Raw genomic sequence first — 15,502 nt, 5'->3', positions numbered from 1 at the left:
ACTAGACAATTTTTTTTTAATTCACAAAGGACCCGTTCCTGACAGAGGGTGTCAATATTAAGCTATCGATGGACATCGATGAAATGACAGATTCCCCGTAACCTCGATCTACTTGATCGGCAGATACTGAAACATACAAATACATGCACATGTACAATAACGCCCATCTATCACACGAATTTCACTCAAATATTGAATTTCTGGTAATGAGTAACTATAGTAATTCTGATACTGTTTTCTTTTTACAGAGGGAGATCTACAAAGCTTGCAGGGAGGGGCAGGTAGAGGAACTGATCAGACTGGTGGGCGGTAATGCCAACATGGAGGTCAAGGTCAGTCTCCTAATTCATATAAAATTTCAGAGCTGTCACAGCACTCTTTGGTGCTTCTAAAATCCCTTTGACTTGGGAAAAGAATCGATTACCAAATTGGTGATATAGCTGTGGCATACATTGGAGTTATATTTTCATCTCGAGCAAATTACACTTTTCTAAATATTTTAATCAATTAACTTAATATTCAACACTCATCTTTTCAATATTCTCTATTTCACTATTCAATCAAATTTGGAATTTTCTTTGTGGATATTAAAAATGTATTTTTTTAAATTGGAAATTTATCCTTTCGCGAGACTCGGTTTCACTCGATTCTTCGGCAATTTGCAGTTTTGGTGGCTCCATTCATTAATTCTTGTCAAACACTACTGTCAAACCATGAAATATACCATATTCATTTGCATTAGAGCATACGTTGGCTCTAGTTACTTGTTTTCAGATAGCCAACTACAACTTTTATCAGAATAGTTTGCTTATTGACAAACATGGATCGATGTACAACTTATAGACGTTTTATAGATCTCTACAAAATTAGGCTAACATACAGTTAATTACAGAATACAATATGTATCAATGTCACAAAACTGTTCAGACATTTCAGTGACATTTGACTTGCCTGTTTAATTGCGTGATGCTTTGAAATGTTTTACTTCCATCTTGTAAAACAAGAAAGAACACACTTTTCTTGTATAATCGAGATGGTCATTCTGTCGGCCAGTATTTGATGTAATATTTATTCCATACACAGGATGGTCAGAAGCCTCTACATATTGTCGCATTAAGCGGAAGAGAAGACATGGAGTCCATTATCAGTGCTCTACTTAAAATAGGAAGTGACGTCAATGCCACGACAACTACAGATGAGGACACAGTCCTTCATTTAGTCATTAAACACGCTGTCCTTCGGTTGGCCTTTCAGACCTGTCTGATGATTCTAGAGCACAACCCAGATCTTGATATACGAAACAAGGTTAAAAAAAATACCAGAGTAAATTCGAGAACACTGCAAGTGTAATCAACAGACTAATATATACTATACTTTCGTTCATATAAAAAAAACTTTTTTGCTTAATGTTATTTCTCTATTTCAAACAGAACTTACGAACGCCATATGATGTGGCTATGGCGCAGGAATATTTTGAGTTGGCTAATGTATTAGATGGTTCAATGACTGCCGAGGAAGCCCGAGAATACTACACAAAGTCTCTCGGAGAATTATACGGGGTGAGTGAAAGGAGTATTTTCTCAGCAAATGATAAGTTTTTTTTAATAGTATTTTTTTTAGGAAATCCAAAGGTATTGCCCAGAAATATTTTTTTATTTAATCGAAAGCTTTTTGTTTACATTGTCAGTGTTTAAATCCCACTTTCACCATGCATTTTTTACTTAGACCTATTCTACAATAAAATACATGGATTCTTTAAAACACTCGGTACGAGTTTTCTTTTTTCAAAGGTGCATCGATAAGATAAAGATCTGCTTATACATGGAATGCATTAAAAAACTTTCTGGATGCTGTTTGTTTTGTAGTTATAGAATAAAGCAAATTCGTAAAATATATCTTATTGTCAGTTATAAAACTTATAAAAAATCACGCAATAAACATTGTACAATAAAGTGATATACTCGTACATGTATTAGTTCTGACAAATGTTGATGTTAACAGGAACAAATGTGATACTACATTCCATGTCCCTAGATAAATGTAACTCCCCAAAGCCTAATAAATGTATGACTTATATCATAGGTAATGACAGTACATGTAAATCAAGATGAACATTTTAGACTACTGTTGATATGGAAGATTTGAATTTTGACTTTTCAGGGGCGACTCATTGATGCTGTAATGAACAATAATGAAAAAGAAGCTTTAGACTGTGTTAATCAGGGGGCAGATTGTAACTGCCTGAATAAGGTAAGTACTTAAGGGGGCCTTAGATTGTATTAAACAGGGGGCAGATCGTAACTGTCTGAATAAGGTAAGAGCTGACATGTATTTACTAAGGGGACACTGGATTGTGTTAAACAAGGGGCAGATTTTAACAGTCTGAATAAGGTAAGATCTTGTATAAATTTACTTAAGGGAGCACTAGATTGCGTTAATCAGGGGTCAAATTGTAACTAGATTGCGTTAATCAGGGGTCAAATTGTAACTAGATTGTGTTAATCAGGGGACAGATTGTAACTAGATTGTGTAAATCAGGGGACAGATTGTAACTAGATTGTGTTAATCAGGGGGCAGATTGTAACTAGATTGTGTTAATCAGGGGACAGATTGTAACTAGATTGTGTTAATCAGGGGGCAGATTGTAACTAGATTGCGTTAATCAGGGGTCAAATTGTAACTAGATTGTGTTAATCAGGGGACAGATTGTAACTGGATTGTGTAAATCAGGGGACAGATTGTAACTAGATTGTGTTAATCAGAGGTCAAATTGTAACTAGATTGCGTTAATCAGGGGTCAAATTGTTACTAGATTGCGTTAATCAGGGATCAAATTGTAACTAGATTGTGTTAATCAGGGGACAGATTGTAACTAGATTGCGTTAATCAGGGGTCAAATTGTAACTAGATTGTGTTAATCAGGGGACAGATTGTAACTAGATTGTGTAAATCAGGGGACAGATTGTAACTAGATTGTGTTAATCAGGGGTCAGATTGTAACTAGATTGCGTTAATCAGGGGTCAAATTGTAACTAGATTTTGTTAATCAGGGGACAGATTGTAACTAGATTGTGTAAATCAGGGGACAGATTGTAACTAGATTGCGTTAATCAGGGGTCAAATTGTAACTAGATTGCGTTAATCAGGGGTCAAATTGTAACTAGATTGTGTTAATCAGGGGACAGATTGTAACTAGATTGTGTAAATCAGGGGACAGATTGTAACTAGATTGTGTTCATCAGGGGGCAAATTGTAACTAGACTGTGTAAATCAGGGGGCAGATTGTAACTAGATTGTGTAAATCAGGGGACAGATTGTAACTAAATTGTGTTAATCAGGGGGCAGATTGTAACTAGATTGTGTTAATCACGGGGCAGATTTTAACTGTCTGAATAATGTAAGAACCTACATAAATATGCTTAAGGGGCACTAGATTGTGTTGATCAGGGGGCAGATTATGACTGTCTGAATAAGGCATATGCTTAAATGGATTTATTTATTCGGGTCACAATAGAAATGCAAACAGAAACTTAATTACCGTCATCTTATGCTTAAATGGATTTATTTATTCGGATCACAATAGAAATACAAACAGAAAATCAATTACCGTCATCTTTGTTTTCTTTTAACACAACATATGCCGATATGACAATGCATTAGCAAATTCCGTGTTTGCTTTGTTTCCTGTAGCATGGCGCTGGCGCTATACACTACATGTTCACCAATCTTTACCAACATCCCCCTTTAAACCTGCTCAGTCGAATGGTAGACGCAGAGGCAGATGTCAATCTCAGGGATTACGTAAGAGAACTTCATTATCTCATTACACTATTTAGTCAAAAGGAAAATGTATTTCACTATGATTCTTTTGAAATATACATGTATAAATATATTTCTTTCCATCCAAATAAATTTTTATATGTGAAAAATGTGAGATAGACCACTTTAAGTGTAAACTTTAAAGTATTTTGTATCTGTCCCTAGAATACAACGGATATTCCTAGACAAAAATTTGATTACATCCTCTTCTGTATATGTTAGGAAACCATTGATTTTTCAAGAAATTTCATGCATTTTCTGCAATGTTTGATACAAAAAAACAGGTAAATTTTATTTTATATGCTTTGTAAAGGAAGGGGATACAGCCTTAAATCTGGCAATAAAGAGACCTAGTCTCAGACAAGATAATCAAATGTATAACGTGGTGGATCAACTATTAAAATGGGGAGCGGATCCAACTCACAAAGATCTGGTTTGTGATATTTTTAGAACTTTTTTCATCAATATATCCAGAAATTCATAAAAACAAATCAATGCATGTTTAATTTTTCTCCGTAAACACAATGAGTGAAATTGTTTTTGTGTTTTGGTTTTTTATTATAATTAATGTTTTCTTAATTGGTCAAGCAATCGACATGCTGTCCATAAACTAATGCAGTTTGCATTGTCTGAGAGTAAATTTTCAAGAATGATTGTCTGTTAGAATCAGATAATAATGAATCCGTCTTCTTATAGGATGGTAATGATGCTCTGGCATTAGCGGAGAGTAGAAACTACCTGGATGTTGTCAAGTTACTCAAAAGACAGAAAACAGCTAGAATTACAGTATGTATCTAGATATTATGTGCAAAGTGCTAGTTAAGACAAAGTATATGTACATTGTAGTATATTGTGTGTTGATCTGGCTATTATTGTTTTTAGAACATTGATTACCTATTCACTCTTGACTGTTGAATATATTTTAATTGTTCAATACCTGTGGTTATTATATTGTAAAAAGGAACAAAAAGTACATAAGATTTACGTTTAAGTTTCTTTGAGCCCAGGAATCTGATAAGAGAGAGAATATTAATTGTTTCCGAAATAAATGTATTGACAAAGTGAATTTTTCAAATTTTTGCCATGCAAAGTATTCGGAAATTTTGTAAAATCTTAGTCATAAATCAGATTTCTTTTGGAAAATCATAGGAACTTTGAACGAGTGGTCCTTAATTCCTTGTAAATCATATTTTGTTTGTCTAGTTTTTGCTAGATTATGTCATGTGAATGATCTTGTATGTTTGTGGTTTTTAGCCTCCCCCTCCAATTATTGCAGCGCCCCCTCGCCAGGTACGGTATACCAAAACTTTTTATACATATGCTTTTCACATATTGGCGGTTTCTTTCTGACATATATCATTCATTTCTCATTTTCATATCAAACATCTTGTATCATACAAATTGATACCCAACAGTGACTTCAATTAATTTTGTGAGAAAATCATAATGCATTAATTTTCCAATAAAATCAGTTCTTATATTCTGTGTTAATATATTCATAATGGAGTCGCATCTAGTAATCTTGACTTTAAAGCTTCTTTAATTGGTTGTCAGGGTGCCAGTGGGCGTGGCTAATATTTAAATTAAATCTTTCGATTAGGAAAAGAGATGATATTAGGTCGATTTTGAGAGAGGGAAATCAATATTTTTTTTGATGTATTTTCTGTGAAATATGCAAACTAAAATTTTGTTGGTTACGATATTAGTAACTGACATTGGATAATGTCATTAACCATATGAGTTTTATCTGCTGATGCAAATTATAATGTTCTTCCAACTTGGGCATTTCCAAATTAACACAAAAATTAGACACTTTTCCCTAAAAATTGATGCAATTTGATCATCTATCCCCTGGAAGCCTTCCCCAATTGCTGTACGTTCGGATTTAAGGACATCAGCCCGTTTAAAGCCGAGGTCACCCAATCCCCAAACTGGTCAAACGTCAAAGGTATAACTTTTCAATTACCCAGTATATATTTTAACCTAATCATTGTTTCATATTTAAAATGTATTCCCTTTATTGCATGCATCCATTGAGAAATGTAATCCATTTTCGAATGGCAAGAAACCTTAAAAAAATGTCTCTCTTCCCCTCATTATATTTATTTTATTTTAAACCCAATGTTTTATTTTTGCTATCAATTTCAGAATGTTTTCAATCAATATTTCTGATTCATTTGTATATACTTTTTTTGCTGATGGAAGACAAGAAAGGCACACTGAAAATTTAATTATTTTTGTAAACAATGACCTGATATCAAATTAGATTGAGGTGAATTCGAAGGTATCACATACCATTTGAAAACTGAATATTTGAGGATATCTTAATTCTTCATGTAACTCAAAGATTTGTAATTTGAAATTGTGTCTTTTATTTATTGCTCTATAATCACATATCATTTATAACAATAATCTCAAAACTAAAACGCAAATTGGATTGACACTGTAATATATTGTTTCAAAAAAGTTTAAACTCCTTAAACTGCCAAAAACCAATAAATTGTAGAAAATAGAAATATCAGAGAAAACTCCCTCTTAGACTCACGGTCTTGTTCCTGTATATCTAGTCTCCTACGCCGTCCGAATCCTCCACACTGCCGCCTCTCTCACCCTCTAGAGCTCTGAGACCATCGCCAACGCCCAGAAGAAACCGAGGTCCCGAACGAAATCACGAGGTTTGTTGCATGCGGATTCCTAACACTAGAACGGAGATTCATAACGCTTGCATGCAAAAACTAATTTGTAAAGACTTAAATGTGTGCATAAACCAAATTTAGTTAGCTGTTAATCAAATTAAAGAGATTAATATGTGCGCTTTTTCAATATAACTATTTTGGTACATTGAGTGTGATTATACAATTAAATCCCTTACCTGATGGTTTTATTATAATACGTGTAGTCTCCGACGTCGTCTGACTCTTCCACACTGCCAAGAGCTTCCCCTAATAGAGGTCTGCGACCAACTCCATCTCCATCGCCAGAACAAAATCGGAATATTGAACCCGACCATGAGGTTTGTTGCATGCCCGTCCATAAAAATTTAATAGAAATTATTGTTTTGTGCATGCAACAACTAATTTTAAGCTTTGTCTGGACTTTCTTTTTGGATAAGGTGTCAAATTGATAGTGACCTAACATTGTCCTTTTTGTTCATATGTTACTAACAATGGGCTTCGGTATTTTTTTTATTTTGGGTTTACATGTAGATCCGTCATCTCCCATGTTGTGTTTTTACCTGTAAATATCATAAATGCATGCTGAACACTCAATGTTTTATTGTCTTAAAGAGACAAAAAAGAAGTCTCTTTATTTTAAAAAAATTAATTACAGACACCTGATATATCATTTCCTTCTGTTTTAAACCAACTTTTGTATAAAATTCAACCTTCTTAATTCTTAAAAATACTTACTAGCATCTGAACAATCAGAAAAAAAAAATAAGTTACAGATAAAAGTTATATTGTAACTCTTCGATCAATGTACTTGATTGTTTTGTACATGTTAATTGTAAAACAGGCCATTGGACTCACTGTGCTTAAGATGGGAATTTTAGACAAAGGCCATTGTTAGAATCTTAGTCAATCTACTTTCAAATGATCTCTATATGGAAGTTAACCTTGTTTAACGCCAAGAATGATTCATAATTGACGTGTTTACGAGAAACATTGTATATTTCTAGGACACACCACCTATTGAGGAAGACACAGTAAGCTTATTATTGCCTTCCTTGTACTCACCTGTCTCAAAATTTTAATTCACGTTACAGAAGTTCATAATCAGTTTTCTGGCATCACTACTCGTCTTTTTTCTAAGATACACTTTTTCTTCGAATTATTTTCTTTATTTTCCATTAAGATTATCACATTTTTTTACACAGAGAATTGTATTTATTTTCGTTTATTCTGCTACTTCTGCCCTTCACTTGTTAAAACTCTCAAAAACCGCACCACTTTACATAACAGATCACTTAAATGTTATTTATTTCAGCATTTTGAATTGTTACTATTAAGTTTAACATTACCAATGTGACGATTCCTGCCTGTTGATGTATTTTTTTAAATGTGTAACATTGCTGATTTTTCTCATCATCATCACTGATACCGAATAGCGGGATTTTTTAGCGGGTTGCTTACATTTGCTAATTTTAGCAGTTTTGTAGTATCCCGTTCAAAAGATCTCTAAATGTCATCCTTGCGTAAAACTATTGAATGCAAGAACATTTTTTTGATCAGTCTGTTCATAAATCTTAAATTCATTTCTTTTGGTTTAACTTTAATTATTATTGTTTGAATCGGTATATTCAAACTGACAAGCGAACTAAAAACTCATCTGAAAGATGAGCTTACTCTCCCTACACTTACCGGTATTTGATTCTGCATTAGGCCCACTACAAAAGTACTTCGATCATAATTTGACATATTTTTATGATATTGAATTATGGTTTTTGTTTTTCTTTACAAATCTGAGGTGTCTGAAACATTCTTATGTTGAGCAGTGCAAAATTGTCCATTGCAAAATTATGCCACCTGTCTGCAACGCCATAGAATTCTTTGTCCACCCACAAAAAAAAAGTTCTTCAAAAATGCCAAATTGTACACCCGCTAAAGAAACCCGCTATCAGATAACTGAATACTAATGTTGTTAGTCGAAACCACGAAATATCTGTCGTTGTGAAGGTACGGAACTAAATGCTGTATGATTTTGCTATTATTATTTGCACAAAATGACAATAGCTATTTCACCCAACTTAATTTCATGAATAAATATTACATTTAATTTTACTTGTGTTACCCCTTTGAATCACTGTTTAGTATTCTTTTCCATATGCTTTAAAAATGTATCAAGACACATTGTACTTTGAAAGATATCAAAACGTAAAATATAAAATGGAAATTCAAGTCGATGCTAGTATGTCCATGAATTGTCATTTGACTATGGAATATTTCAGAAAGAACAAGATTTTAAAAAATAATTTAATCTTTAGTTTATTATAGCAAACATAGGTTTAGAATTATTATAAACTAAAGCTAACTTTAGAATATTAATATATCGGAGATTTTTCTTTAGTAAATAAAAGCATGAAGGTTATCACTATTGTAAATCTAATCTAAAAAAGTAAAATGAAAAGTTTTTTTTTTTTTTTTTTTTTTTTTTTTTTTTTTTTTTTTACAATGAATTTACATTTGATATATTTTAATTAAGATTATTTTATCAAAGTCTTAAATGCCAAGTTTTTATTTAATAAAAATGAAATATAAAATATATTAAATTATTATTTCCACATTACCATTCTAAATTTGGAATGTGATAAATAATGATACTCCAAATGTCAAAAGAAGTTTCTCGTGATACATGTAACTTTTCATAGTAATTCGAAGTATCGTAATAAAAGTTTCATGTATTATAGTGAAGATTCAACGTATCATATGATATCTCACCAAAGTACATACATGTATATCTTAGAGTACAGTGTAGTATGAACGTTTTATAATAATTTAAAGTCGTAAGACACGCTTTATAATCATGAGGTAATATGTTTTTTAAATTAGTAATTATTATGGACGTTTAATTGTAAATACATTTTGAAGTTTAGATGTGATAAGCGTACGGGTGTTGTTTATTTGAATCAAGATGAATTACTGTGTTGAGATACCGTCATGTTCCATAACATTTATATGATATTAGTTACATTTGTCATACCAGGGTAAACAAGTGAGATATAACATTTTTTTCTTCCCCATTGTATTTAGCCTATACCCCCTCCAAGTCATCCAAGACCTCAGAGTCCAGCAGCGGTGAGAAGTAGCAACTAATCCTAGTTTCCTTTATTAATCATTTTATTTCAGAAACAATTTTTTTTATCATGCACCATGTATTTTATATTAACCAGATTTTGAAAATTTGTTTGCTTTACATTTAATTTGATGTTCAGACTAACCAGAATATACATGTATCCTAGAGAAAATGATTAAATGAATTTTGCTGATAGTTGCGTAGTATTCTACCTGCTTCATGTTGGTCGCAGATGTGAAAACCCAGGAATATTTCGATGTAGACCCAATTAGAATTTGTCACTGATTTTATTATGATCGCATAATCATAGTAAACTTTTAGTTGTATAATCAGAATACTGTAAAATTACTTTTTTCATGGGGATTTACTTTTGTTGTTTTAGTGTGATAAAGAGACCCACGAATACATTTCCTTCATAAAATATGTATATACATGTATATTACAACACCACACGAAATCAAATCCCAACAAGTTTTTCCACAAACTACGAAAATTTGACCCCACGAAAAATAAGTAAATTACAGTAATGTATAATGACAGGTATATATTTAAACTAACTTTTGTTTTGGTATCATTATAACTTATGTTTGATATTAATCCATTCACATAGTTAGATTTTTTAAATATCTTATTTGAAATATTAATAATAGAAATAATGTATATAGATCTAGTAACAATTTATTTCTTAATTTATGTATAGTTTCAAATATTTGAAGTTAGTGGGACATTTTGCTCGATTAAGAAACAAGAACAATTTAAATGAGTCTCCGTCAAAAGTTCAAGGTTGTGTATAATATATTCCTCTTTGTCAGGAATCCATCACTTCCGCTATAGAGGAGGATAATCCAGATGACCTGGATGAACTGCTGAGTGATCCAGACGCCAACCTCAACGTTCCTAACTCGGTAGTGTATAGGTCAAGGTCATCCATACCATTGATCGTTCACTCTCACTTTTACGACATTTTTTTTCAGATTTTTCAGACAAATATGTACCATATAAGATTATGTAATGATATATTTCAGACATTTAGAAATATACATCTTTTTAACTAACAAGATCACATCTCAACATATGATCATTTATGAATAAAATCTTTCATATTAAATTTTGTAAAACAGGGAAAAGCCTTAATTATAATTATTTTATGGTTGTAATGTAAAGACTGCTAAGAATACTATTTGTTCAATAATGAATATATTGTGTTGCAGATGGGGTTGTTTCCTTTACATGTTGCAATACTGAGAAATAACCCTGCCAGCAGGAACAATATGGTACAACGAATACTTAACAAAGGGGCTGACATAAATGTTAAAGCCATGCCCGTGAGTTTGCTTCTTACATTTATTATGTTTGATCTATACTGACAGTTTACCTTAAAGTTTTTGCATCCCTGTATATATGTAAGTATTTTGTCTTGTGACATATACTTGTTCCAAGCTACAAACTTGCTCACCTCTGAAATATTTAGTGCTGGAAATCATTTTAAAAAATATGTTTGAATCTATAAAAAGATCTAAGAAAAGTTGTTTCTTTGAATTACGAAGGTACCAAATTTTGCCATGTGAATAGAAACGAAAACATAAAGCTCAAAACCAGAACTTGACTAATTATATTTCATAAAAAAATGTTTCATTCAATTAAGACACGTTGTATCCTTGTGTTAGAATGAAGAACACAACGAGGTATAAAGCTGAATTTAGAATTTTCATCTTTGCTTAAAATTGCTTTAGAGTTTATCTTCTACATGCTGCTGTCTGTTAATAGGAAACTAACACCGCATGTATTCCATAGATTGTTCTTTGTTATATATATTGTGTTTGTTTGCTTGATTGTTTTAACTTTATGAAGAAATCTATAATTTCTATTGATATTTCTGAAATTAGCGAGCGCAAGGCAGATCTCTGTTAAAGGTAAAAGAGTTGTTGTAAAAACATATAAACCATGCACACTTTATTTATCTCACAAATTTTATATTTTGCATCAGTATGAAATTCACTATTGAATGTGATATTTACTATATCCGTGGGTGTGCCTTTTGAAAATAAAACAACGAATTTGGAAGTTAACTAAGTTTACAAAGAAATTCTCTGCCAATTTTGTGGCACAAATATCTAAGTTTCATTTTATTACCTAGTACTAATGTATTAATCCCATGTCTTTTCTTTAACACATCTTAACAAAGTAGAATACGCTTCTACAATATTTTTATATAGAAGCTGAATTTTGAGTTTAACATTCTGTCTTCTTATGTATACTGTATAAACATTATTGACAAAATACAATAGCATCTAAGTCTTTAAAATATTCCTTGAAATTTAAGTTAAACCTATCGCATGTTCTTCAAAATTCTTATCTCAACAGTTTGGAAAGAAGGTAAAAATCAAGGTTAAACCATTAAGTTAATGACAAGTAAACATCGATAAGATATGTATAATTGACGTTATTTACATTGTGTGAAGTTTTGGAAGTGCTGTTTACTAAAATGACTACATATCTGCATTTAATATTTAGATTCTTTCACTATATATCTGTATTGTACTTTTACAGTATGTAACACCTACAACTATTTGTACTACTTCTTTAAACGATGACATATATCATTTCGACATTAAGTTTCAGTGAACTTTTTAACTTAAATTTGCGTACATCTTTATAAAGATTTTTATTGTAATCACGGTGTTTACAGGCTGGAAATACTCCACTCCATATGTCAGTGGCCAGGGATCAACTGGACACCGTCCGGATCTTATTGTCCTACGATCCAGCAATATCACCAACTAATGACGTATGTATTTTATTGCATTTAGTATGATAAAAAGTAAGTATAATACGTCAACAATATCACCAACTAACGGCGTATACACTTTATTGAATTTGTTGTAATTTAAAGTAAGTATCATACGTCGACAATAGTTTGTAATTGTTACTTTTACTGCTGAATCAATCAGAAAGGTTTCTTTTTTGACCATCGATGAAGTTGATGGTTCAAAAGCTATTCAGCGTTTAAGTCGGTAAATATACTTCCTAGATTTTTCCTAGCAGGTTCTTTAAGAACTTTAAGTAACATGGGTAATTTATTCTTTCCGATGTTGTTTTTGAACCAGGAGGGACAGACACCTTATAACTATGCCGAAGAGAATGGTAATGCGGAGATGATGAGACTTCTAAAGGACCAAGAACAACGTGTACAGCGGAGTAAGAACAAATCCTCTACCTGTGCCATCTTATGACAGAGACATTCTGCACATGCGTGACCTTTTCTGTGACGTCACAATCAATTATTATTAACTTGAGGCATCGTTGAGGCATTTACACCAGTGTTCTTTCATAATCCTTACTTTATGTGATAAATGAAACATGATTTCAGGATATTTTCTTTCTAACAATATAAACTCTTTGGTTAGCACAACATATTTATGTGTGTATCCTACACCTTAATTTGATATCCAAACTTCTAAGTGTGATGTGTTACACTTAATGTTGTAATGGTATGGGCACCGCAATCATCTTCTGTAACAGTTGTACAAGCTCATAACTATAGAATCTATTTTGTCTTTCAATGTTTTGTAAATGTACATGTATTCTCGTTAAATTATTGATATGTCTGTGATATAATGCAATAAATTATTTTCATATTTTACAACTGGCTTTTAATACTCTGGTTATTTTGTCAGGAGATGATCCATACCAGGTATTTATGTTTTGTGTGGTATTGTATTTAATCACACTATTACTTGAATATACAATTTCAAAAAATAACTTGTAAAGCGAGGTAGAAAAAAGATTCTTTGAGAAACACATACCCTTATTTTATTGCGCACTACTAACTTCACCTTGGGGAAGTTAATAACTTTTTTCTTGTTTTCAACTTCAAAAAGGTCACTGAGGTAAGATTGAGCTTGGATTGTTTTGTTTAATATCCAGAGTATTGTTGATAAGTTCCTTTCCCTAAGAAGTCCTTTCTTCGCTCGTAAGACTGGTTTTTCAGAGTGGGTCATAAATATAACACCCTCTACCTTTTGGCTAATCTGAATCGGAGGTTCAAGTACGCTTTTTATCCAACGTATGTGTGCATGTATATATGTTTTCATCATCTTCTCCAAAACTCCTGAACCATTTTAACCAAATTTGGAACAAAATAGGTTTTTGCGAATTCAAATAAGAATCATTTGAGATAATTTAAAAAAAACGATAATAATTAAGTGTGCATGTTTACTTGCAATCTACTAAAGAAGGCAATACATGTATTTATTTAAAAACTAAAATATTTTTTGTCAATTTAGGTTCGTTGGTAAAAAATTTCCCGGTGCTAATATACTAGTATGATATTCATATAGTCAAATATGCAAGTCTGGTTTGGACTCTAAGACAAGATTTGACGAAAATATAGTTATGATAGTTAATTGATTCTTAATATAGTAAAGCTGTGCATTCCTTATATGAAATTCAAATTAATATATTTCATTCCAATTCTCTTTTCTATCAAATAAAAAAAAATATTGCTTTGATATTAAAATAAAATTTCTAGAGAGATATAAATTCTCTGAAAAACAAATTCTAAATTCAAATTAAATAAACATATCATTGTAAAATATCAAATTTGCATGCTAATCAAAGTTAAAGTTTTATTTCAAAGCATCATATTAGTCAAATTAGAGTATCAAGTATTAAAGTTTGAAGTAAAGTAAATTATAATTATCAATCATAATAGTAAACTTTTTTGATGGAAGTTGCACAAAGAAGTATTAATAAAAACCTTTAAAATAATCAGAAGAGTAATACTATTACAATTTGTCAACTCCATATGCCAACACACTCTGTAAAGAATACACTGAGGGTAGTTCAAGTCGAAGTGGGGCGATAAAAAGTCATCAAAGTAACGCATAGCAATGAACTTTCCATCTCTTAACCATGACTTACTGTAGATTCACAATATGTTTTGTTGAAAAAGAAATTGTGTGTATGTAAAGGGCCAAATGTGCCTCGTTTGAATTTAAAATGTAAAAAAGCTGCTCATTTTTGCGTGAAGTTTAGGTACTTTTGGCATATATTTCTTTGCAAAGGCTTCGTGAAGAAAATTACGAATTATATATTTTCTTTGAAAGGAGATCCAATATGAACAATTTAATTCAGGGAATTTATGTACCCCGCTTAATGGAAAAAAGAGTGGAAGACCTAAAGAAAATTACGATGAAGAAAGAAACACGTACAACCTTAACCTTTCAGCTTCTGGCCTTAAAGTGAATAGGGGTCTGCCTTAATTAAAGGATACTCATTAAGCTTCATTGCAAAAGCATATAGAAAACTAAAGCTTACATTAAAAATATGTATGCAATATATGATTTTCTGACCTTGGTCAAAATCTGTTGACCTCAAATTCAATAGGGGTCTTCTGTAAGTCATATCGACTAATGTCATAGAATTTCATTTTCATTGCAAAACCTACCGGTAAATTTATGATAAGGAGATCATTTTTTGTAATATATGAATTTCTGGCCTTCAACTTTTGACCTTGAAATCAATAAGGATGTTTTTAAGTCAAAGGGAGTTATGATATAAAATTTCATTGCAAAATCTCAAAGGCTCTCTGAAATATCATCCGCGAACGAAAGTGTGACACAGACAGAAGGATATATGGATTGGCAGACCAAAATTAATATACCCCACTTTGAAAGAAGATATAAAATTTCACTAAAAAGGCTCAAAGAGAACTTTATTATCCAGAAACCATATTTGCAATGTGTAATTATCTGACCTTGACCTTTTGAACTCAAATCCAATAGGTTTTTTTAAGTCACTGGATTTATGATATAAAATTTCATTGAAAAAGCTCTACGAAAACTAAAGTTATCATCTGGAATCTATTTTTTCAATACATGAATACTTG

At 31.7% G+C, this 15,502-nt stretch overlaps 1 protein-coding gene across 1 annotated transcript in view; it reads left to right on the top strand.

Annotated features, from left to right (window-relative positions):
• Positions 1-15,502, top strand: part of LOC133194445 (ankyrin-3-like) — a 29,336-nt gene that overhangs the window by 2,079 nt on the left and 11,755 nt on the right. Inside the window, exons 2-15 of the mRNA XM_061330400.1 lie at positions 249-332; positions 1,084-1,305; positions 1,431-1,559; positions 2,161-2,250; positions 3,691-3,801; positions 4,133-4,252; positions 4,516-4,605; positions 5,074-5,109; positions 6,387-6,494; positions 6,719-6,832; positions 10,425-10,517; positions 10,824-10,937; positions 12,302-12,400; positions 12,720-12,833. Coding sequence (XP_061186384.1) covers positions 249-332; positions 1,084-1,305; positions 1,431-1,559; positions 2,161-2,250; positions 3,691-3,801; positions 4,133-4,252; positions 4,516-4,605; positions 5,074-5,109; positions 6,387-6,494; positions 6,719-6,832; positions 10,425-10,517; positions 10,824-10,937; positions 12,302-12,400; positions 12,720-12,833 — 1,524 coding nt within the window. The remainder of the gene's footprint in view (positions 1-248; positions 333-1,083; positions 1,306-1,430; positions 1,560-2,160; positions 2,251-3,690; positions 3,802-4,132; positions 4,253-4,515; positions 4,606-5,073; positions 5,110-6,386; positions 6,495-6,718; positions 6,833-10,424; positions 10,518-10,823; positions 10,938-12,301; positions 12,401-12,719; positions 12,834-15,502) is intronic.

The sequence above is a fragment of the Saccostrea echinata genome, unplaced genomic scaffold, assembly GCF_033153115.1.
Source record: "Saccostrea echinata isolate AGI-Se365-2 ecotype Australia unplaced genomic scaffold, CSIRO_AGI_Sech_v1 ptg000029l, whole genome shotgun sequence".
NCBI lineage: Eukaryota > Metazoa > Mollusca > Bivalvia > Ostreida > Ostreidae > Saccostrea > Saccostrea echinata.
This window is presented reverse-complemented; position numbering and strand designations above follow the sequence as displayed.